The sequence below is a fragment of the Cydia pomonella genome, chromosome 22 (assembly GCF_033807575.1).
Source record: "Cydia pomonella isolate Wapato2018A chromosome 22, ilCydPomo1, whole genome shotgun sequence".
NCBI classification, from domain to species: Eukaryota; Metazoa; Arthropoda; class Insecta; order Lepidoptera; family Tortricidae; genus Cydia; species Cydia pomonella.
Window position 1 is genome coordinate 3,831,686 of NC_084724.1, and position 26,036 is coordinate 3,857,721.

The following is a 26,036-nucleotide window of genomic DNA, read 5'->3' on the forward strand; positions in this document are numbered from 1 at the left end:
ATTTATGTCATATTCATATTCTTACAATGACCATGTTTGTTTTGTTATAGATGGGATTCCGAAGATGTACCACCGTGTACGCCGAAAGATGATCTATCTTATTGGTGCCATATTGCTCTACTCCACAGTAGTTATAGCTAAAAACATCGACTTTACTGACAAACCGATCACCACCGAAATAGATTTCGATAATAATATAATCGATTTCGATAGCCAATACATTGATAAAGACAGAAAATATGGCACAGTGCCTTGGCATGACGATTATAATAAAGAATCTAATAGATACACTATTGTAAATAATGATTATATTAATATAAATAAGAATAAAACTATAACTATTAAAGAAACGACAGAAGCTTCAGCTAAAACAACAGCTTCAGAACTAGATGTAATACCTTTAGAATTAGTAACAACAACGGAGAATTATTTAGTAAGCATAGTAGAAAGTACTATAGAGCCTGATTTGACTGTGATCCCTCTGTCTACAACAGAGAAAGTAACTCCAATTGTTGAGGTTCAACAGCCTGTTACGCTACCTTCAACTCAATCACCTGAAAGTACAACTGATTATTATACTACAGATAATCCAGAAGAAAATATCAAAAGCAATAAGACATCATTAAAAATAATAGATGTACATGAAACCACAGTTAATCCTGTAGAAAAAGTAAAAGCTAACCAAACTTATTCACTAGAAGAAAAAGAAAAAAATCAAGTAATTAATAAAACCAAACCGGTCGAAAAGTCAGAAATATTGACTACTTCTAAACCTGTAACAGAAAACACTACGATAGAAATTTTAAACACCAATTCAAGCAAACAAATACATATAGTTAACAGATCTTTTGAAATTACAGCTACAGATGATGGTTTAGAATTTACAACAGTAGATTTAGACAGTGACGAGGTTCCAGAAGATTATTATGACAGTAAAGATGTTATACCAACAAAACCTCCAAACAAAGATGTGGTGTCAGTTCTGTTTGGATTCGCTGGGAGTGTGGTGGAAAGTGTAGTGGGTAGTGTGGCTGAAAGAGTGGTGCCTAAAGGGATTTATGACTTGTTTAAGCGAATTCAGAAGCAAAATGAAGCGTTGGAAGCAGAAAGGTTGCGGAGCCGAGAGGAGAATGGTGGATTAGGTAAAAAAACAATTTATTTTTATAAGGATTTTTCGGAAAGGTTTAATGTATATATAATAATAGCCATTTTCCATGTAGAACATCAAGTTTTGAATTTAGAATTTACAATCTATGCCTAAGTCTTCCGATTGTCACTTTATGGACCAGAAGAAGTAATTAACGATTTCAGTGACAAAAAATACCACTTTGAGCTGATAAGTGCAGCTTCGAGTAAAACAATGTCAATGCTAAATGCAGTAAATGATTGCAGTGCCACTGCGCGATTTTCATAATAAAAATCTCGGTTACTAAGATTCACTCGCTGGTTTGATGTGTTTTTGCGACCTTTTATAATCAGTATTTTAATTATAAACATTTACATTCTTTATAGTATGTATCTAAAATATTCTTTCATCATCATCATAATTTTGAGCGCCGGGCTCTTTATCGGTGGATTTTCTTTTTAGCTTAATGATAAAATCATCTTTATTACCTTCAATTTCCCTTTCTCAGGTCAATTCGGCCGTGGCATCCTTAAGTCCATCTCCTCCGGTCTGAGCCGTCCGCTGAGTCAGCTCATGGCGGGCGCCCGTGACATCGGCTCGTTGGACAATGACAGAGGCTTCGTAGGCAGTCTGGCTTCAGGGGTGTCCAGTGTTGCTAATGTTGCAAATTCGGTCGTTGACGCTTTCAAGGATAGAGTGCAGGCTATTTACCCAGGTAATTTTGACGTTAAAAGAGCGTAACAAACTATAAATTGTATATTACAATGAAAAAAATGACCTGTCGCCGTTTATGGTAAGTTTGATGGTAAAAGAGAGCTTTGATGGAGCACCTTAGTCCCATTAGAACCAGCAACATTAACATTGCAGTTTGTAGCGTATCTAATGTAATGGGTAAATAAATATAATAGATAAAAATAAGACAGAAAGTATGTTAAATAACCGGCCAAGAGCATGTCGGGCCACGCTCAGTGTAGGGTTCCGTAGTTACTCTTCCGTCACAATAAGCTAAACTGGAGCTTAAAGTATAGTAAATTGGTAACCAAGGGATGAAACGGTACCTTTCACCCGAGTTAAACAAAAAGGCAAATTTGCATAATCAGTACCTAATTAAAGTAAGTCTTTTTACTATGAAGGGAAAACTTTTTGCGATAACTCAAAAACAGCTAAACTGATCATGTCCGCTATAGTTTTCATTTACAGTCTTTCTTAAGCTCTACTTCCACGATTTTTTTCATATTTTTTGGACCTATGGTTCAAAAGTTAGAGGGGGGGACACATTTTTTTTTTCTTTCGGAGCGATTATCTCCGAATATATTCACTTTATCAAAAAATGTTTCTTGAAAACCCCTATTAGTTTTGAAAGACCTTTACAACGATACCCCACACTCTAGGGTTGAAGCGAGAAAAAATTTCACCCCCACTTTACGTGTAGGGGAGGTACACTAAAAAAAATTAAATTTTTAGATTTTATTGTACGACTTTGTCGGCTTTATTGATTTATATATCCATGCCAAATTTCAGCTTTCTAGCACTAACGACCACGGAGCAAAGCCTCGGACAGACAGACAGACAGACAGACAGACAGACGGACATGGCGAAACTATAAGGGTTCCTAGTTGACTACGGAACCCTAAAAAGGGAAGGAGTTGTAATTATATGTAAGCTGTTTTAATAAATTAAAATACTTACAGTAAAAAGAAAAACAAGATTTTCTCTTGGAAGGAAAGAGTAAAAACTTAGAGAGTCAGACCAAGAAGTTTACAACGATTTTGATAGCATACGCAGTGCACGTTTTATTTAAGTCGTCAAACTTCTATGAAATTATGACGCAAATACCTAACAGTTGCACTGCGTGTGCTATCAGAATCGTTGCAGATTTGTCATGGTTTAACTCTATAAAATAAGTGAATACTTCACAATCGCGTCGTCTCATAAAAATAGTACAAGTCTACTTATACTATACGGGGGCTACTTTTCTCAAAGATGATTAAGACTTGGAGCATAAACACTTATGGGTTCTGATTGATTAGGAGCATACCTTGATTGAGACTAAACCCAACTATCTTCAAAAGGAACTCTTTGGTGTGGCGACGGCCACTCAGCCCAAGCCCGCTCCAGCGACCTTGGCCTCTTCTTCTACACCGACACCTGCTGCCGCGAACATGACGCTTGCAAGATCTACATACTGTCAGGGGACACCAAGTACGGGCTCACCAATACTGGACTCTTCACCAGGTAAGTTCACTGAAATTAATCCGATGGTATTTAATCCAATGGCGGTCGCCGTTTTTCGGAATTGACCCATGACACTTACCCTTATCTATAGGGCTCGACTCAATTTTAAACCCTCTGGTCATTTTACCAAAATTGCTTGTTTTTCTAGAACCTCTAAAATTTCAAGACGTTGTTTGCACTTTACCAACATAACACTAACAAAAGGGGCCCACTGATGACCAGTTCGCCGGACGATATTCGCCTGTCAGTTATTCGCGATGTCCGCTTTTGCGAATAACTGTCAGGCCGGTATCCACCAGCGAACTGGTAATCAGGGGGCCCCTTTATGCTGAAAGAACACTTTACACTGCGAATCCGAATTCACTGTGAATCTGCCTTTAAGCTTGTGAGTATTCAATGTACCTATAATTATGTATGACCCGCGCACCTAATGTCAAGGTAATTACGTAGGAACTAGTTATTGCGGAAGCTGACACAGCTTGTTTAATTTACGAATCGTACGTTAGATGGCGCTGTTCCATAAAAAAATTCTTGGGATAACCTAACTAAAACCTAACCTAGCCTAACTTAATGAACTTTTTATAAAATAAATAGTGAAGACCTGATTATCACCGATTATAGATCCTTAAACCAATTCTACGGATTCCACTCACGTGCTGTCACTGTTAGTGCTTGAGAAAGGAGACTTAGGCTCTCCGAAACATGTCGCGCAAGTGGAATCCGTAGAATTAGTCTCACGACAGTTTAAATTCGATTATAGATTATGGTGTTTTTGGGTTCTTTCAACTCAGAATCACTAGAATATTCAATCTGGATGCTTTATTGACTTTATTGATTTTGGATGATCAGATGTCGGTGTTTTCTATGGAAAAGCCAAAATTTTTTCGTGTTTTCGGGATTGGGATTGCGATTTCTTTCTAGAATCGAGTTCTGCTTTTAAAGCCCCATGGTGGGAGACATACTGTATATCGATAAGAAGAAAAGTTGTCGAAACCCATTGAATAAATTATAGTTCTTAGTGCAATACGGTGCGGGTCACGACCTTATCGTTTTGTCGCAAGTTTACAAACTATTTCTATTATTTGTGCACAAATGATTCCATTGTCGCACTACAATCGTGTGAACGTGTCATTAGGGAGCGGATTTAGTGGGAGCGTTTAGCGGAACTGGTAGCGGAAGCGTGTAGCAGATTAAATGCTACATTTGGCTATATTTATAACTAGTCTTTAATCTTTATCCCTAAAAAGCAAGATTTGAAGATTAAGGCACAACCAACATCAATAGTGCCCTCCTGCCCAGCCTGGAATATGTTTCTAAATCAGAATATCTCTACAGTTCGCATTTATACACATTGTTTCAGTCGAATTGTTCTACATATAGGAATACTCTTTACTTAAACTGTTAGACAATATTTGGACAATTTTGACGCGTAATTTGATCCGCTAGTTTTGATGCTGACTGTACTACTTACTAATCGATTAGTTTTTATTATCTTAGGTGACATAAGGTACATTTTAAACAGTCCTCTCTAAAAGGAGATTCTATACATAAACGCTTTAAGCTTCTTTATTGTATTGTCGGATAGTAAAAAAATAAGTTAAATAGACAGATGCTCTCCCATGCGCCATTTTTAAGTTCATTATTATTTTAAGGACGTAGTCATTCGTATAATCACCATATCATTATTTTCTCAGCTACTATTTTGAGCTCCTCACAACATGTTTTTACGTTAATTTTTCTTAAGTTAAACTCCTATAAATTTTATCCGCTCATCTCTCCGCTTGACACTAAGTTCACTCCCTAAACGCGCGGTCTCATTGAAATTGCACCAAATCTCGTTTTTCGGAGCCTTCGGAACCGGCGCAATAATCAAGTTTTTACTAGCCTACCGGTGCAATAGGCAAAGTAGAGCCAAAAAAATGTCCCATTGTCTGCTTTGGGGTCACGCATTTGATTTCATTCACACTTGGTATTATAATACACAAAGAAAAGGTTAACCGTTAATGAGCTTAACATACAAAGGTGTATAGCGTGTTATGTAGGTAATTTATAACATACAAAAAGCCGACAGTAATAATAAAACATTATACCTACCTACAAAACAAGACTTATTGAGCTTACAGTGGGACTTAGGGCCAACACACATACATTGTATGTGGGTATGTGTATGTGTGTTGGCCCCGCGATACAACGCCGTAACGTTGGACGACGCCGCAACGTGAGACGACGTCGTATCGTGGGTATGTGTGTTGGCCCCGCGATACAACGCCGTAATGTTGCACGACGCCGCAACGTGAGACGACGTCGTATCGTGGGTATGTGTGTTGGCCTTTAGGCAATTTGTGTAGTAATGTCCTATAATATTTATTTATCTTATTGTATACTATCGGTACACAATGCGTAATAATTTGTGGAATGATATACCTACAAATTATAGCATTAAAATTTAAAAAATGCGTGAGTATCGTGGAACACTCGGTTGGAACGAAGTTAAGAAATAATAAATGAGTTTTACTTACAAAATACTAAAGTTTATGTTAAAAAATATTTAATTTGATTAATTTAATAGCCGTTTAAAATATTATTACATTAATTTAAATCGTGGCTGAATGTCAGATAGGTCTGTGTCTTCGATGCCTAACTTGTCAAAGAATGACATAATGGCGGACGAATGTATGAAAAGTCAGCGAATTAAAAAAATGTTTCGCTTAAAATTTAGTTTTTTCTTAGTAAGTAACTTAGAAAAACATTGTGTGTAACTCCGGGGGTAAGAATATTGCAATCTCGAGAATTTAATACTAAAGACTTCGTTTGCAAAATTTTACTTACCCTCCTCGTTGCACAATGTACAGTCAGCATCAAAAGTAGCGGATCAAATAACGTTTCATAAGTATCTACCATTCTGTAACAGATTAATAAAAAGTCATGTCTTTAATATAAAACAACTGGTACTATGAAATATATACTTTTAAACGCGAATTTTAGAAATTTATCTATTTTTTTTAAAGTTATCCGTAATATCAGATACTTTTGGCGCGTTGTTTCATCCGCTAGTTTTGATGCTGACTGTACTATTTTATCGCCTAGTACGTGACATAAGTGTACGTAAATGAGTGTCAAGTACCACTTTTGAGGCTCTACAACGAAACATCTACTCATAAATGCCAGTGATTGCATTTAGCAAATATAACGCAAGTATTTGGCAACTAATCACGTTTCTGTCGTCAATTTGTAAGCGTATATTGCAATGTTTGTTTTGACTGCTATAATAATGCATTTGAAGGGCGAACCCTTTCGAAAAAAATTAATCATACCTAGACAAGTTAGATAGATAGATAGATAAACCATTTATTCGCTTGCCGCAATACACACAACTAAACAAAAAAATAATACAAACAATAGCAACACCAAAATAAAAATCAAATAAAGAACAAAAAGCATCAATAAAAGGTAATGTGTACTGTGTGCGTTTTGCTGCAACAAAAGGGTTCTGGCTCAGTAATACGCTCTGTTGCGAATGCAACTTATTATTATATAAAAATCAATGCAGTAGCTAAACGCAGCCGTCGGGCTCGGCTAGTATTCGGAGGCTTTTTAAAAGCACCAATAGGAGCGCTCCACATATTCTGTATCGCGGCCAATTAGAAGCATCTAAATTTAAACTACCTTTTTTGTACTGATCATATATTGCAAATCACTCTTTCATCGTCCTCCATACTATCAACACCCACTTTTCTACATTGAACTGTTTGAAAATAATAATAAGTGTTGTAGTATGGATTATGTAAAAGTGTGGTGCGTGTTGGTGTATTATTATATCAGAACAACTAAAATAACGCTGTAGAGTCAGACCAAGATAAGTTGGCAGCGATTTGATAGCCCAGACTACGCCCAGACGGTGCAAATGTAAACTAAACGCCATTATTATCATAGACAAAACTAACAAAGTTTATCTATGCACTTAACGTGATAAAGTTAAATGCGGATTTTGAATCTGCACTATCCGTCTACTACGCGTACATATATTCCAGTCTCCGATATGGTGTGGTCTTATGGGGAGCCAGCACTGATGCACACGACCTTTTTGTCCTGCAAAAGAAATGTATACGAATTTTGGCAAATATACGGATCCCAAATAGTTGCCGTCCCTTTTTCAGGCAATATGAGCTACTTACACTTCCAGCAATATACATAATGGAGGCCGTTATCTTTGCTAGGAAAAACCCCGATCTATTTGAAGCTAAACTAGATACATACAAAACTAGGAGCCAGTATAGAAACAAACTAAAAATACTAAACGCTAAATTAGCCATGTATAGAAACGGGCCCCATTTCGTATGTATCCGAGTCGTAAACAAAATACCCGATGTGATCAAATTGGAACCAAATGAAAAACAGTTTCACAAAAAATTAAAAACTTTTCTCATACACAAATGCTACTACTCAGTGGAGGAGTTTCTAAATGATGAAACCTAGTCGCATTATAAGAGAAGGTCACTATCAAAACTTGCCATTAACCAAACATTGCCATTCAATTTAACTTTTGCTTTGACTCATTTTTAATTATACCTACATTAATTCAAATACTACACATAATAGCATGCATAGCCTGTAATTTAGTATTAAGCTAGATATAAGACAATTTGTGTGCCCTGACAGGGTGTCATGGAAGCTTACTGTATAACTGTAATAACATCTTACGTACATGACTTACAAATAAAAATCTTACCTTATCTTATATTATTTCATAGAGATTTGACGTTTAAAATAACCCGTGATGTCGTGAACATGTAGTTAGCCTGCGACGCCAGTCATAAGCAATATTTTATACTACGGATGCAAACCGATGTATTGTATGCACGTCTAGTTAGAGATGTCTGTGGTAATATTCCGAGCCATGTTGCATACAATGTGCAATGATGCATACGACATGGAGTTATCAAGTATTTGCAATTCGATGTCTATTTAGATACATATCTGTGGTATGCTACATCAATAGCTGTTTCGAATGTAACGTTAGAGTATACGTTGCAGTGGTTGCAACGAATGCAATGATGCATTGCGTTGAAATGTTAAGAAAGACAAGTATTGCATTTGGACTTATGGAGTATACTTTAACTGTATATTTGTACAGTTTATTAAAAAATAAAATAAGTTTAGTAAGTACGTTTAGGGAGCGCTGGTGGCCTAGCGGTAAGAGCGTGCGAATTGCATGGAGGTCGCGGGTTCAAACCCCAGCTCGTACTAATGAGTTTTTCGGAACTAAAGTACGAAAAGTCGCGTTTCGGTGAAGGAAAACATCGTGACGAAACCGGACGAATTCCGATAAGGCCTAGTTTACCCAGGGGTTGGAAGGCCAAAACTAGTGCCTACGCCAATTCTTGGGATTGATTGCCAAGCGGACCCCAGGCTCCCGGTGGCAAAAATGCCGTGCCGCGAGGAAGAAGAGAAGAAGAAGACATGGGGGCCGATTTTTTAATTTCGAGCGCTCGATTTCCTCACTCGAAAATCTTCTCGGGTCAGAGCTGTACGGTTAGAGCCGGTGTAGCTTTATTTGACGTTCATAAGTTTTTATCTTTACATTTTTCTTATTATACAGTCCCAAGGTACTTCTTAGGCGACAATCTTTCTGGTTATCATTAGATTATAAATGTTTTTATTACGCGTGCATAAACATAAAATCATTCATGTATGCAAAGTTAGCAAAGATGTTGCTAACAAGGCATTGGATGAACGCGTATGATAATTGTATGGTTAAACGCATGTGGCAACCGCGGACGGCGCAGTCGGATGCTTGCTACCTAATGATCGATTATATGTTGAACATTTGTTAATATAGTTGTATATTTTAACGGCACCAATCATGGGACATTTAAGAGAAAATTTGGAGTATTTTTGATATTTCACCGACACCTGTAAAAGTTGAGTGTCCAATTCGTCTTTTATGTTTTCTATTGAATGAAAGCTACTGCAATTTGTTTCAATATTATTAACCAATTAAAACTATGGTTTTTTGCTCCAGTCATGGGATGTATGGCGCCATGAATTTGCAAACTAACAAATATCAATGAAAAATTAAACCTTAGCAGCTCTTTGGCTCTTGTTCATGGTAAAATGTTACCAGCGATTAAAAACTGATGGTAAATACTTGTTTTACAGAATTTATCTATACCATCCCATTCCCATTACTGGTGCCTGTTCCATTATAGGGGTGTTTACTATAGTTTTGTTGTGTTTGATGACCGGTCTGATTTAGTCGGTATTTACCCTACTCTTGAAGCCGATGGTTTTGGGTTCGAATCCCGGTAAGGGCATTTATTCTGTGATGAGCACAGATATTTATTCCTGAGTCATGGTTGTTTCTATGTATTTAAGTATTTGTATATTATATATATCGTTGTCTGAGTACCCACAACAAAAGCCTTCTTGAGCTTCCCGTGGGACTTAGTCAATGTGTGTAAAAAAATCCTATAATATTTATTTATTTATAGTAGTAATAAGTCGAGCATGGAATGGATTCTAATCGGCAAACGTATGGAGGGTAGAGGTAAGGAGAACACTCTATGTACCTGTACGAAAAAGTGTCCGAAAAAGGCGTTAAATAGATGGCGCCATAATAGCAAAAGGACGCGGCAAATAATACTAGAGTAGGAGAGATAAAAGTACAAAAAGTAGTTTTCAGGTGAATTTGTTTCGTCGTAAGTAAATTATGCAAGTAGTTACAAATGTGAAGAATGTTTTTTTTCTTGTCTTGAAGAAAAAAGGTTGTCTGGAAGAGACCGTTCTTTGGCGATAAGACCGCATGTTGACCATAGTTTAATTCTTATTGGTGTGCAATAACGATTATTAAATTTGTATTGTATTGTAGTGGTACAGTTATGCTCATACAACAAACCAATTTTTTTTGTTGTTTGCCAATGTCGTAAAATTTATAAAAATATATAATTACTACACAGTCGTGACAGAAAAAATCCTAGTACCTTGTTAAATGTAGTATGTTTAGTTTTTATAGTTGCCCAATTTCACAGTAGATGTCGCTGTTCTATCGGCTACTTCACGCTATTAAGATTTTTCTACAGCCCCTTATAAGGTTTTGGCTTCTGAATAAATGAGTATTAAGTTGTCAAGTGAAGTGTTTCATTACAAAAGGTAGGAAGTGCAGTGCAGTGTAGTGAGTGAACAACCTAGTTAGTAATTAGTTTGTTTAGTATAGTAGACCTAAGTTTTATATTTATTATACGTTTATTAACTATTAAAGAAAGGAAAGCTACATATTTCGGACATATATATAGAAACTCAAAATATGACTTATTAAAACTAATTATTGAAGGGAAACGAGGACGTGGGAGAAGGAGAATATCATGGACAAGGAATATAAGAGACTGGTTGGACGTGGGCAGTACAGAGAAACTAATTCGCATGACTTCAGATAGAATGGCATATAGACATAAGGTCGCCAACCTCCGGGATGGAGAAGGCACTTAAAGAAGAAGAAGAATATTTTGAAATAAAGTTTTTGATCTATCTATCTAATTGAGTAGGATTACAAAAAAGACATAATACTTAACTTAAACCTCAAACAACAATGTACTTATTTGACTCCGTCAAGGAAATCCCATACGTAATTGCCTCTGTCCGTGTAACAGAGACAATTATGGTGGAAATCCGGACGGAACCGTTGGATAACATCCGTAATTCCGTAAGGTTATATAATGACTAGTTGCTAACTAGCTACAGTTATAGAGATCGGAATGGTGCCATCAGATTTATCGGAGCGGCCGACGTGTTCACAAATATCTGAACAAAGGCATCTTTTATCAAGAAACTATCCCTTTAACGGACAAGACTGAAAAAGGCCTTAATTCAAGCCTCGTTCTAAAAATTCTGTATACATGTATGTGTATGTGTGTATTTTTGTTTTTTTTTTCTTGTATATATACAAGAAAAAAAAACCAAAAAGATGGTATGATAGGGTAGTCTTTTTTTGAGAACTTTTCCCTCACAATCACGACTCACGATGTTTGGTTTTTCAACCGACGATATTTGCATCAATCCACGGTCCCCCCCCCCCGCATCTGGATCACAAAGTTATGTAGGACGTTTTTGTGTCGAATTCAATAAGCTTTAATTTTTTTTTATACTACGTCGGTGACAAACAAGCATACGGCCTGCCTGATGGTAAGCAGTATCCGTAGCCTATGTACGGCTGCAACTCCAGAGAGGTTACATGCGCGTAGCCGACCTTAACCCCCTCCCACCCTCGTTGAGCTCTGGCAACCTTACTTACCGGCAGGAACACAACACTATGAGTAGGGTCTAGTGTTATTTGGCTGCGATTTTCTGTAAGGTGAAGGTACTTCCCCAGTTGGGCTCTGCTCTAGATCTGGAATGACATCCGCTGTGCTGTGCCCTACCACACAGAGCGAGATGACATTCACAATGCCCATACCTCTCTTGTGGACGCAGTTTAAGGACATACCCGGGTCCAGTCCAATATTGTCTTCCATTCTATTCTTATAGAAAACGTAGATTCAGAAAAAAACGTGAAGTACTCCAAAATGGCACACATTTTCCAAGATGGCGGCGGTTCCTCCAGGTTCCAAATGTCATATGGTGTGCTCATGAAAACGGAACCTAGGTACCAAATTTCAGAACTATTCTAGAGATTTCGAAGTTTGTCTTAATTCGATTTTGCTATTTAAGTATAGTACCAATACGATACAATATTAGTAGTAGTGGGGGTAACTTGGTATAGGTTGTATGAAAACTACCTAAAGATGTCAAATTTACGTTAGTTTAAATATTGGTTAACTTTTTGTAACTAATAAATATAAATTTAAGTTCAATGTGTATTGTGAAAGCTATCTAAGGTAGTATATTCTATAATATTTATGTAAAGTAAGTACTAGCATTTACTTTTTATTAATTAGACAATAGAAAAACACATTCTTTCATTTCTGCCTATTACGGTTTATGAAATATTAACTGAAAGCGAAGATTCAATTTGAAACATAGTGCGATCTCCTAAAAAAACAGGAAAAATAGCAAAATAAAAGACCATTATCAATGCGCAGTTACAACTTTAATGAGAATCTCAGATTATTGGGAAATCCATTTCATGATAAGCTCTATCACGTGTTTTCGATTTTTTTTCATTTCTACTGGTTCACCAGGCAACATTACCAGGACCCCGCAATGTGAGGTCCCGTTAGTCATTATGACCGGCGCGTCAGGCCCCAAGTCTTGAAGCACTCCAAGAGTGTGCCAAGGATCCATATCACCATGAGTGAACACTACCTTGGTTACATTTGGCGTCAACCCTCCGTATCTTTTGTTTGTCCTGGCTACCCCTTCGTCTATTGTCTTTTCAATATCTCCTTTAACAAAACCTTTACAGGACTTTAGCAAAAACTCTAGTGGATTCCAGTGTACAAAAGGTTGTTTCTCTGACGATGTAGTTTGCTCATAGCCGAATTCTGTGCAAGTTTGATATATCCATGCAGCGTACGGTCCTTGAGTCCAATCATAATGTTTAAAGTCAACGTCATTACAACCATTCCGCCAAATAGGTTTGACTTCACGCTGTTTATGTCTCTTTTGTCTGCACCAGCCCTTAACAATATAAGGCAAACCATATTGCGAATTTACCTTCAAATCTAAGTACTCAAACCACGAAAAGAACAATTGTTGATTTTCTAATACCGCCATATCCACTTCTGGGCATATATTATATTTTTTCTTCAGTTCTTCTCTTCCTTCTGGAGTTTTCAATAAATCTTCATCAACTTTAAAGTTCTTTTTTATTTTATCCAGGCAGCCATAATTCCCATATTTACCGAACGTGTAACGAACAGTGTCAAAGTATTCTTTAAAGTCTTTTTTGGCTAGGACAGGAGCACTGCTGGAGAGGGCTGCGTCCACCAGCTCAGGATACAGTTTCTTCATCCAAACCGCAAGATTTCCCGCATACGATCCACCCACCACCACCACCTTTGATGACTTGTACTTAGAGTTCGATTTCAGCATTTTAATTAAACTTGCCAAATCTTCCAGCGCTTGATGGGAGCTCAGAAACTTATAGTATTCAATTGTATTATCTTTCGGAATATCTGGCAAACTCTTACCGTAATATCTATGTTCTGTTGCAAACAGAGCACCATGCGTTTCTTTCGCCATTTTAACTGTCAAAAAGACGTCATAGTCTCCTATCCACATCGGATCTACTTTCCCTTCGCCGCCAATGAACACGATGATTGGTGCATTCGGCTGCCAGAATTGTAGATTCTCGAAGTACCTCATTTTGAGTGTTCTTTTTTCTTTTGGATCGAAGTGATCTAGCGGTTGTTCAATCCATTTCTCATCGGCTGAAGTCATATTCGTCTGAGGTAGGTCTAAATTTAGCAACAGGTGGTTTAAATTATTTGTAAATGCCGTTGCTGAAGAAATCAGCAAAGTGATCATACACAAGTAATGCATGATCGCTTAATATCCGTTAGTATCAGAAAAAAACAATAAAATAATGACAAATACTGCTAAAGCTGTCTATATATTTCAAGTTACACGTGTTCACGAATTCCATAAAAAATACAAATATTAATTGCGAATATAAAACTAGAAATGTCAGCAATACTTGGGACTCTTTAATTTTATTCTTATCGCTAAGAATTTTAAGAATTATCATTCCTCCTTACGCCCAGTGTCGTACACGAAGCACATAGGCCGCAATTACGTTTCAACTCTTTGTCGGTTTCACAAAGTTTAATTTAGCTTAGCACATTTTGAGACCCTGTTGTCAGGAAGCTTTACACCAACGTGGTTATTCGTGTTATCACCACGTGTACCTACTTATATTATCGTAGGCCCAAAAATGTGTAGGTATACTAGGTATGTATTATTTCTCATTCTATCATATTTGGAGTAGTCAGTCTGTATTGGCAGGCAATGGTAAGTGGATACTAACAGACTGGTTTCTGGTTTGAGATTTTCAAAACTCATTCCTTCTGTGGATAATTTTTCATTTGTATACTTATTTTCAAAATGTTTTTTGCACGTTATGATGACTGGTCTGGCCTAGGACCTAAACAAATTATAAAGAGAATACCCCTTCTAACAAATCGGGCCTTCTAATAATTGTTTGCCGGGCCTAGGGGCTTTTGCTGACTGTACTTATATATACGTACAACTGCCATGAAACATTAAATTGAAAAATTATGAAATGATTATGACTATTTTAATATCTAAACTACTTAAAATTACTGTATATAAAATATATTTAAGCTTGGTATTTAGAATAAATCAATCTATGTCGATTGGAAATAATTATAATTTAATAGATATAAACAACAAGCGGTGGTAGCCGAGTGGATATGACGTCTGACTTTCAATCCGGAGGTCGCGGGTTCAAATCCTGGCTCGTACCAATGAGTTTTTCGGAACTTATGTACGAAATGTCATTTGATATTTACCACTAGCTTTTCGGTGAAGGAAAACATCGTGAGGAAATCTGCGAAGAAATTCAAAGGTGTATGTGAAGTCCCCAATCCGCATTGGGCCAGCGTGGGGACTATAGCCCGAGCCATTTCGCGTCTGAGAGGAGGCCTGTGCCCAGCAGTGGGACGTATATAGGCTGAATTATTTTTTAATTATAGATATAAATAATTATTAGAATGGTAAAAAGATTTAAAGTACAATAATAAATAATACATTCAGTGATTATTAGGTATCGTACACACATCATAAATTATTGACAAAAATAAATGTTGATTTTTATTAATTTATTTTATGTATATCGATTCCTTTGCGCAGTCCCACATTCAGGGGACCCGCATTCAGGCCAGCGTCGTGGCTGACCAGGCTCAAATACTCAAGCGCCGCAAATACGCGTAGATACTCAACGACTATGAGTTTGCGGCGCTCGTGGTTAAGACTTTGGGCCCCTGGTCAGCCGACATGAAAACATTCATGGGGGTACCGTCGGCGCGGTTGGTCGACACCAGGGCTGGCGCGTACCTCTCTTGCGATACAGAGAGGTAATGCCGCCAGTGTTATGGGTTCCATGCCACAGACCGATTTGTTAGAAGGGGTATTCTCTTTATAATTTGTTTTTGTAGGTAAGTATGTTTTTGTAGTTTGTTTCTAGGTTTAACTTTAATAATTTTAATTTTGTAATAGGTATTATTATTTAATTTAGTTAGTTCATATTTTATTGTTATATGTAAATCTTTTCCTCTAATATATAATACCAGTCTCCGGCTATGTATAATAAAATGTATTTTTAAATATTAATATTTTTTATGGGTTACTTTCCTTAAACAAGGAATCAATGCTCCGAATTCAAATTATTCGTTTAATTATTTCAACGAAATCCATACTAATAAAAATAAAAATGTTACTTTGCTAATCCGCAAAAAGATAACGTGTTAGTCAATCAGAAGCAACCCGTTATACTTACTTGTGTATTTTTTACATGCAATTAATGTTCCCACCCTCCTGCCGCAAAAATAAATCATCACAGGCCTTTGCGTATATTGCAGACGATTTAAGCATTGCTATTTCGACAACGGGTTTGGTGACTGTGGAGGCCGATGCATGAAAAAGAAATACGCAAATACAACACCAAACAAACAAACAAACACCAACCAAAAGTACAATACTCGACACGTGTTTCGCCTCTCTACGAGGCATCCTCAAGAGATGTTGACGGTCTGACGTCCGACAACTGACTCACCATCATGGTCATTTTTTCTTTTGAATCAAAGTGATCAAGCGGTTGTTCGATCCATTTCTCATCTACTTTACTCAAGTCTGTCTGGGGCAGGTCTAAATCTAGCAAAATATGGTTTAAATTATTTTTCTGCCCTTTGGGCGGAAAGCGTCAACTTTGCTCCCGCTGCGCTAAACGAAGTTGGAAAGCCTCCGTCGAGCAGAAAAATAGTATGCGTGCATCCCGCGTGCTTGCCACCCTCGCCTTCGGCTCGGGTAAATTTTTTACACTCGGCACGCAATTTCCTACTTTTCCTCCCTTGGGACACAAATAACTATGTAAATGCCGTTGCAGAAACAATCATCAAAGTGATCATACAAAAGTAATGCAGAATTGGTTTGATGAATGATCTTCCGTTATTAGCAGAAAAAACTTTAAATAAAAACTTTTTACAAAAAAAGTAAACCGACTTCAAAAAGAATGAAATAAATTATCCTTTTTTTAAGTATATGCGTTACCAACTGATGTGTTTTCGGTGTACTTTTTTTTGCAAAAAGTTTATTTTTCAATTATTAGTTTTAAGGCATGGTTAAGAGCTCATGTGTGTAGTGACACGTGATGCATGAGTGAAAGAACAATCACATTTAACTTAATAATCTCGTTAAATTTTGAACCCCTGATCACTGAACCCCTCGACCCTGAACCACCAAACCATCAACCGTAAGTCCCCGACCCCTCAACCCCAGACGCTTTAACTCCTAATCCTAACCCCCAATCCCTTAACTTTCAACCCCCGATCGCTCAACTCCTATCCCCCAATGCCTCAACTCCCACACCCTCAATCCCAGACCCATAAACTCACCGCCCCCTTAACCCCCTAACCTCTCAAACCCTGACTCGTCAAGCCCCAACCCCTCAACCCTCAACCTCAGACCCTCGTCTACCTTCACCACCACCGTCTACCTTCACCTCTCACACCTACCCCTCACCTCTTACATGAAAAATCATAATACACCCAATTATAAGAGGGAAGTTCGCTCAGTATCGCCCGTGGTATTCATAATCAGTAAGTAGCCTTACCACGAGTTTGACACTGACATATTCGATAGCGTAACTTACTTTCTATGCATCTCGCTCATACTGGCATCCTATTAGTGCGAGCTAGGTGTATAGAAAGTAAGTTACGAACACGTCAGTTAATATGTTACAGTAATTTATGCTAATATGTAGAGTCAACTCGTGGTAAGGCTACAGTTGCAGTACATCAAATTGGTAGTTTTCGAGAGGAAATGCTTGAGTTGCTAGAGAATACAGTCAAATCAATGTGCCTTTAGAAATTAAGGAATTCCCTCAATTCCTCGTAAATTCCATCATCAGATCAGACCAAAAAATATTATGGGACTACCTTGGAGTTAACTCATTAAAAAAAACAGAATTAATCAAATCGGACCACGGGTGTCAGAGTAATCGTTGAACACACCAGATTAAAAAAAAATCATCATCATTGTCATAAAAACAATCATGATCAGATCCACTACATCAAATTGATTATTTTTGAGAGAAAATGCTTGAGTTGCTTAAGAAAAAACCAAATCACCATACACGTGCCTTTAATAAATGAGGAGTTCCCTCAATTCCTCATGGATCCCACCATCAGGTCAGAACCAAATTAAAATGGGACCAACTTGGAGGTAACTCCTATCAAACAAAAAAAATAAATACACAAATCGGACTACGAGTGTCGGAGTAATAGGTGAACGTACATAAAAAAAATACCCACAACCGAATACAAAACCCTCCTTTTATGAAATTGAAGTCGGTTAAATAATGACAAATACTGTTAAGCTCCGTATATATATGAAAACTTACACGTGTTTACAAATTCCAAAATAAAATACCATTATTACCTAATTACAAATATAAATCTAGGAATATCAACAATACTTGGGACACCTTAACTTTATTCTTATCAAAAACTTACAAATAACTTTAAGAACGATCTATACACCCTGACGACTTGTGTCCTACATGTAACATATGCCTGAATTAAGTTTAGACTTTAATTTAGCTTAGCAAATTTTGAGGCCCTGTTGTCAGGAGGCTGTATACCTACGTGGTTATTCGCGTTGTGACCACGTGTACCTATAGCCTTGTAGGGTTAAAATGTGTAAAATTTACTAGGTATTTATTATTTTTCATAGTGTCATATCTGGAGTTGATATAGCCTGTATTGGCGAGCAATGGTAAATGGCTATCAACGAACTGGTTTAAGATTTCCATTACTCATCACCTCTTTACCTCTCTTTCTCATTTCTATTTTTTTCTTTCTTTCTTTTCTCATTTTTTTGAATATTAGTGTTTGAAATGTTTTAATGTACAGTTTGTAAAGTATTAGCTTGACACCCTTGCATACATATTCGTATGCAGGGGTGTTAAGTTAACAGTTTTGCTGGACGTACCTTTATGTGTTCTATTTCTGCAATGCAATGTTCTGTTTATTGGCTGTTTTTGTCTGTACATGCTCGTATCTTTTAAATTACGTCTTTTTAGGGTTCCGTAGCCAAATGGCAAAAAACGGAACCCTTATTTAAATACAAATACAGGTGTATTTAAAAATGTAACTCAAAGCTCAAAGTTAATTTATGCTGCTATAAACAAGAAAAAAAGTAAGTTCGTGAATATATTTTATGCAATTTGAAAAATATTTAATCAAATCCAAATTAGGGTTTTAAAATTCGATACAACAAGTTGTGATCTACAGGCTTTTTTAAATTAATAAGCAAATTGTTATTTTGTTGTATTTTTTTTTTTCAGTTGTTTAGGAAATGGTTAGTTTTGAAGAGCTTCTCATTCTGGGGATCGTCAGTCCTTTGGGACTAAGAATCCATAACATGTAGTATTTCAATATCTAGAGTATTTATTTCGTGTTAAATCAACAACAATGATAATAATAATAATTTATTTCATTCAATCAGTATAGACTGAGAGCGGGGATTCAATAATTAGAGCTCCGTGTATAAAGTTCAAGCGGTGTCCTAAAATAAAACAGTTATCGATGCATAGTTACGACGACTTTAATGAAAATCTCAGGTTATTGGGAAATCCATTTGATGATAAGCTCTGTCACGTGTTTTCGATCTTTTTTCATTTCTTCTGGTTCACCACGTTTAACACCCAGCACCCCGCAATGTGATGTACCGTTTGTCATTATTACCGGAGCATCAGGTCCTAAGTCTTGAAGCACTCCAAGAGGGTGCCAAGGATCCATGTCACCATGAGTGAATACTACCTTGGTTACATTTGGCGTCAACCCTCCGTATCTTTTGTTTGTCCTAGCTACCCCTTCGTCTATTGTCTTTTCAATATCTCCATTAACAAAACCTTTACAGAACTTTAGCAAGAACTCTAGTGGATTCCAGTGTACAAAAGGTTGTTTCTCTGACGATGTAGTTTGCTCATAGCCGAATTCTGTGCAAGTTTGATATATCCACTCAGCGAAGTTTTGTTTAGTCCAATCATAAGATTTAAAGTCAAGATTATTACAGCCACCCTGCCAAATAGGCTTAATTTCAAGCTGGTATTGTCTCTTTTGTCCGCACCAGGCCTTAACATTTTGAGGCAAACCATATTGTGAAATTAGCTTCAAATTAGTGTACTCAAACCAATAAAAGAAAAATTGTTGATTTTCTAATACCGCCATATCGACTTCTGGGCATATATTATATTTTTTCTTCAGTTCTTCTCTTCCTTCTGGAGTTTTTAATAAATCTTCATCTACTTTAAAGTAATTTTTGATTTTATCCAGGCAGCCATCAGACCCGTATTTACCAAATGTGTAACGCACAGTGTCTAGGTATTCTTGGAAGTCTTTTTTGGCAAGGACAGGAGCACTGCTGGAGAGGGCTGCGTCCACCAGCTCAGGATGCAGTTCCCTCATCCAAGCCGCTAGACTTCCCGAATATGATCCGCCCACCACCACCACCTTCGATGACTTGTACTTAGAGTTCGATTTCAGCATTTTTATTAAACTTGCCAAATCTTCCAGCGCTTGATGGGAGCTCAGAAACTTATAGTATTCAATTGTATTATCTTGTGAAATATCTGGCTTACTCTTACCGTAATATCTATGTTCTGTAGCAAACAGAGCACCATGCGTTTCTTTCGCCATTTTAACTGTCAAAAATATGTCATGGTTTGATACCCACCTCGGATCTTGTTCCGATTCACCTCCAATGAATACGATGATTGGTGCATTCGGCTGCCAGAACTGTAGATTTTCAAAGTACCTCATTTTGAATGTTCTTTTTTCCTTTGAATCAAAGTGATCAAGCGGTTGTTCAATCCATTTCTCATCGACTTCACTCAAATCCGTCTGAGACAGATCAAAGTCTAGCAAAAGACGATTTAAATTATTTGTAAATGCCGTTGCAGAAGCAATCAGCAAAGTGATCATGCACAAATAGTGCATGATTGATTAATATCTTCCGTTATTAGCAGAAAAAACTTTCAAATAATGATAAATACTAGTAAAGCTCCGTTTATATATACATAGTTACACGTGTTTAAAAATACCAAATAAAATACCAATATTAATTACTAATATAAAACTAGGAATGTCATCAATACTTGGGACTCTTTTGCTTTATTCTTATCACCAAAATGTTTAAGTATTATCTATCCTACCGACGACCTGCGTTCCTTCACGTAGGGAATAAGCCACAACTAAGTATTGACTCTATGTTAATTTGACAAAGTTTAATATAACCTAGTAAATTTTGAAACACTTTGTCAGGAGGATAATTTTTAAATTCTAAAACTGCTCCAATAGTCGAGCCGTTACATTTTTCGGCGTGAAAGCTAGGTTTCCTTCATACACTTTTTTCAACCATCACTCCATTTCATTCGCCCCATTAAACATTTTTTTCCTTCAGCCAATTTTCACCAGACTCCTTTTTTAAATTCTATATTTCAATAGCCTTTATGCGGAGAGCAGGATCTCGATCTTTCTTTGTAATCAGAACACGTGTCAGTCGTAAATACATAAATTCTACATTATTTAGACTTCATTATCTAGTTATCAAAAGAATTCTTAGCAAATACAAATACAAATACAAAATACAAAATTATTTATTTGTCCAACATAGGTGTACATAGGATGTTACAGATTAGTCAGTTTCACTATGTGGGGCCTTACGGCATACAAATTTTGAGAGCATGCATGTCGGAATATAAATGTATGTACATATTTACAAGTCATTATCATCTAAAAATTCTTTTATAGAGTAGTAACTCTTTTGAACTAACAATAGTTTTAAGGCATTTTTAAACTTGTTAAGCTGTAATACTTGAATGTTTTGAGGTATTTTATTAAATATTCTTGGGGCCATTCCAACCACATTTTTTTGGAATAACATTGTCTTTGGTACAACGGAATGTAATATTTTACCCCGTAATCTTGAACTTTTAAAGCTTAAGAATAGATGAGAGTTACATTTCACAAAAACACACATTTTATAAATATATAAACTAGGTAGTGTCAAGATCTTAAGATTTTGAAAATAAGGCTTACAGGATTCTTCGATGCTAATACCACACAAAGATCTTACACACTTTTTTTGAGCGAGAAAAGCCAGTTCCGGGTCTGTAGAGTTACCCCAAAATATTAATCCATACCTTAAAGTCGATGTTACAAAAGCATGGTAAGCGGTAAGCACTGCAGATGGATTCACTCTTTTTCTTAAATTAAATAATGCATAGGAATATTGGTTTAATTTCTTACATATAGAGTCAATTTGATATTTCCATGTCAGCTTATCGTCTACATACAATCCTAGAAATTTTATCATGTTTGTCTCATCAACTTTAGCGACATTCCTCATTTGTTCGCATCATGGATGAATAAAACAAGAAGACTTACAATAAATAACAATAATAATAAATATTTGGGGACAATCTTACACAGATCAACCTAGCCCCAAACTAAGCAAAGCGTGTACTATTGGTACTAGGAGACGATATACTACGTATATAGATAAATTCATTCTTATATACATAGTGAACACCCATGACTCAGGAACAAATATCTGTGTTCATCACACAAATAAATGCCCGGAATCAAAACCGGGACCATCGGCTTCACAGGCAGGACCCACTAGGCCAGACCGGTCGTCAATATCTCTACACTATCGTGTTTAACCAATATTCATTTTGTTGCCAGATGGCGTTGATGTATTCCCATTGATGTGACCGCCACCATACATATAGTGGGGACAAATGGGAATGATTTAAATGCAGCGTTTATTCCCATCTGTGCCTGACGAGGAAAAATAGGAATATACGTTGGCCTCACTAACGAAGCAGGTCTCAGTTCCATCCATTTTGTTCGACACTTGTCAAAATAACTCAACATCTGTTCAATAGATGGTGCTGAATATTAGTATAACGCGACTTTGTAAGTATAGGCACTATCAGTCTACTTGATTTATTACTTTTGGAATTTATAAGTGACACGTGTAATAGTATTATTTTTAAATGGATTATAGCAGTAAGTCACATTATTACACTGACTGTAACCATTCTCGTAATCATGCATTATTTATGCGTGATATCTTTGTTAATAGTTTCTACTACAGCATTTACAAGTAATTTCAACCATCTGCTGAGTTTGCAGTTTACTCAGCAGGATTTGAGTCCAATAGATGAGAAATGGCTTAACCAACCATTGGATCACTTTGATTCAAATGAAAAAAGGAGTTTCAAAGCAAGATACTTTGAAAATCTTCAGCTATGGAAACCGAATGGACCTATCTACGTATTCATTGGTGGTCCAATGCCGATGGCGGAAGGTATCATAGCGAACGTGGACATGTTTTTGATGGCTCAATTAGCAAAAGAAACTAATGGAGCGTTGTTTGCCCTGGAACACAGATATTATGGAAAAAGTTTGCCCGATATTAAAAATAGTGACGTGGTTGAATATTATAAGTTTTTAAACACTGAGCAAGCGCTTGCAGATCTTGTAAGTTTAATAAAAATGCTGAAATCGAATTCTAAATTCAAATCATCGAAGGTGGTGTTGATCGGTGGATGGTACGCAGGAAACCTTGCAACATGGATGAGGGAGTTATATCCTGACTTAGTAGATGCAGCTATCGCTAGTAGCGCTCCAGTCTTAGCCAAAAAAGACTTTCATGAATACCTAGAAGTCGTTCGTTATACGTTCGGTAAATATGGACCTGAAACCTGTTTGAAAAATATGGAAACGACATTTACGAAATGTGAAAAACAATTAAAGAGCTCAAGTGGAATTGAAAATCTAAAAGCAGAATGGAATATTTGCCCAGACAATGATATGACGGTGTTAGAAAATCAACAGTTTTTCTTTTATCAGCTCGTTTACAGACTTCTTAAAGGCACTGCAGCATACACATCGCCGCATATTGTTAAAGTTGTTTGCGATAAATACTTCAGTTCTAACGAAAAATTGTCGCTACATAACTTACATCAGACTATGTCTCATATGAGCGATGGTTGTAATAATGTGGACTTTAGTTCACAAGATTTTACAAAATTAGAATATGCTGCGTGGATACATCAAGTTTGCACAGAATTTGGTTACCAAGAAACTACATCGTCAGAGAAACAACCATTTGTCCATTGGAATCCATTGGAGTTTGTGCTCAAGATGTGCAAAGATTTTATTAAAGGGGATGTTGAAAAGAAGATGGACGAAGGAATAGCGAAGACAAATAAAAAATACGGAGGTTTGACACCAAATGTAACTAAAGTAGTCTTCACACATGGAGATATGGATCCTTGGCACACTCTCGGAGTCCTTAAAGATTTAGGACCTGATGCTCCAGCTACAATGGTAAACGGAACCTCCCAATGTGGGGTCCTGATGGTTACGGAAGATGAACCAAAAGAAATGGCAGAAAATCGAAAATACGTGAAGGAACTGATTAAGAAGTGGATTTCATAATAATTTAGGCTACGGGGATGTTTAAGATTAAAGTCGTAACCTGGACACAATTGTCTTTCATTTTATAATAATAATTTCCTTTTAAGTAGGGTTAAGGCCAAAATAAGCCATTAATTATTTATGCCATTAATTTTCGCTTATATATGTATATCCGCATAGACCAGATTATTCTTTCAACTCTCCTTAACTACTGGATGGATTTTAATGGATACGTTTATGGATGTAGCAAAATCTATAAGATTATTAAGTAAAGACTAGGCTAGGTTTGTTACTATAAAAAACGTGCCCGTAGCATCGGGTAGTTTTCACATAGAATGCGGCAAATCTACACGTCGCTCCGGTGTGCGATCAGGATATCGATATATCCGCAACCAAATAACACTAGACCCTGCTCATAGTGTTGTGTTCCTGCCGGTGAGTAAGGTTGCCAGAGCTCAACGAGGGTGTGGAGTGTTAGGGTCGGCAACGCGCATGTAACTCCTCTGGGATTGCAGGTGTACATAGGCTACGGAGACTGCTTACCATCGGGCGGGCCGTATGCTTGTTTGCCACCGACGTAGTACATAGGGACATTAGGGACCATCATTGGACGTGAGAGGTATTAGGTAGATTCGTCTCAACTCAAGTAGCCGCGGGGTGCTTTCACCGGCGCGTGCACTGCGCAGGCGTCATTCCAACCGCTGAGCATGGATAAGTCAGAAACTTCTCCTTATCAAGACAGGTATTAATGTGGCATTAGAACTTTAAAAATCTCTACTTGACTTGATATATATTGCTCTCTCTTCGGTAACTATATCTAAAAAATAATGCGAGTTACCTGCCCTGCGAGTGTGTTAATTCAATATCAAATTTCACATTGCAATTCTTTTTTAGGGTTCCGTATTCAACTAGGAACCCTTATAGTTTCGCCATGGCTGTATGTTTGTCTGTCCGAGGCTTTGCTCCGCTTAGAAAGCTGTAACTTGGCATGGATACCCATATCAAGCATTGCCACCGGAGGGTATAATAAAAACAATTTTTTTATTTTATTTTTGGCTACCTCTCATCCAAAATGTTTCTCTTAATTTTATTTTTTGCTTTAACCTAATAGTGTGATGTATCTTTGGATAGGTTCTTATTCTATACTATTTTGATAAAGTGAGTAGTTTTAGATATAAACTCCGAATGTAAAAAAATCCTTAATAAATACTTTCAATGAAAATTATAGCGAATATGATCGGTCCAGTCGTTTTTGAGTCTTTGCAAATTAAAAGACGTACAAAGCGCTGCGAAGGTACTCCCTTGTACTTGTAATGTATAATTATGATACTTAATAATAGCCCCCATTTAGGCTATTTTGACAGAATGGTAACTATGGAACCCTACACTGAGCATGGCCCGGCAAGCTCTTGGCCGATTTTTTTATTTTAGTTAGTTCATTCTAGTTGCAACAACACTTTAGTACGAGTGATGTTCGATGCGAGTAAAATATCAAATTGATATAACATTTTTAAACTTGGAATGCCACTCCTGTCTATGCGCTCGCGCATTAATTGAGTACTTACTCGGCTGTCAGCGCAGTTATATAACACACCGGATCGTTACGCAACTGTTACACTATTGATCATATCTTAGGTCGGGCTGCCCTCATAGAAAACCTATACCGCTCCAGAGACAGGAATTTTCGTGGCAATTTTGAATTGTCATATGTTTGGATAGAATAAAGAAAATAAGTAGAGGTAAACAACAGGCGCTCTTAAAGCAAAGGAGCGATGTCTTCCAGGTAACTTTTGAATAGATCAAAATTTAAAATAAAGATATGAAAATAATGATAGAGTTAAATGAAATGATGAGTTGAGTTAGAGGTGAATGGTAAAGTTAATGGTATAGAGTTAACAATTTCACATTTAATCAGTTCAGTTAAGTGTTTTTTTTCTTTTAATTTATGTTCAAAGTCTATTTTAGTGCTAACAAGTGTTCCATTGCAGTCCCTATAAAAGAAAATAGATATC

The 26,036-nt window shown here is 36.8% G+C and overlaps 3 protein-coding genes across 3 annotated transcripts in view; 1 reads left to right on the forward strand and 2 right to left on the reverse strand.

The window, feature by feature from the left end:
* The window catches only part of LOC133530125 (uncharacterized), a 64,957-nt gene that overhangs the window by 33,225 nt on the left and 5,696 nt on the right, over window positions 1–26,036 (forward strand). Inside the window, exons 2-4 of the mRNA XM_061867968.1 lie at window positions 51–1,142; window positions 1,635–1,841; window positions 3,199–3,361. Coding sequence (XP_061723952.1) covers window positions 65–1,142; window positions 1,635–1,841; window positions 3,199–3,361 — 1,448 coding nt within the window. The 5' untranslated portion in view covers window positions 51–64. The remainder of the gene's footprint in view (window positions 1–50; window positions 1,143–1,634; window positions 1,842–3,198; window positions 3,362–26,036) is intronic.
* Window positions 12,422–13,885, reverse strand: LOC133530221 (putative serine protease K12H4.7). The gene has a single exon (XM_061868089.1). The coding sequence runs from the start codon at window positions 13,835–13,837 to the stop codon at window positions 12,461–12,463; it is 1,377 nt and encodes a 458-aa protein (XP_061724073.1). The 5' UTR covers window positions 13,838–13,885; the 3' UTR covers window positions 12,422–12,460.
* Window positions 19,121–20,581, reverse strand: LOC133530138 (putative serine protease K12H4.7). The gene has a single exon (XM_061867988.1). It carries the CDS (start codon window positions 20,530–20,532, stop codon window positions 19,156–19,158), a length of 1,377 nt encoding a protein of 458 aa, XP_061723972.1. The 5' UTR covers window positions 20,533–20,581; the 3' UTR covers window positions 19,121–19,155.

Coding starts and splice junctions, on each gene's coding strand:
- LOC133530221 (XM_061868089.1), bottom strand. CDS start 13,837: ATGCATTACTTGTGTATGATCACTTTGCTGATTTCTTCAGCAACGGCA.
- LOC133530138 (XM_061867988.1), bottom strand. CDS start 20,532: ATGCACTATTTGTGCATGATCACTTTGCTGATTGCTTCTGCAACGGCA.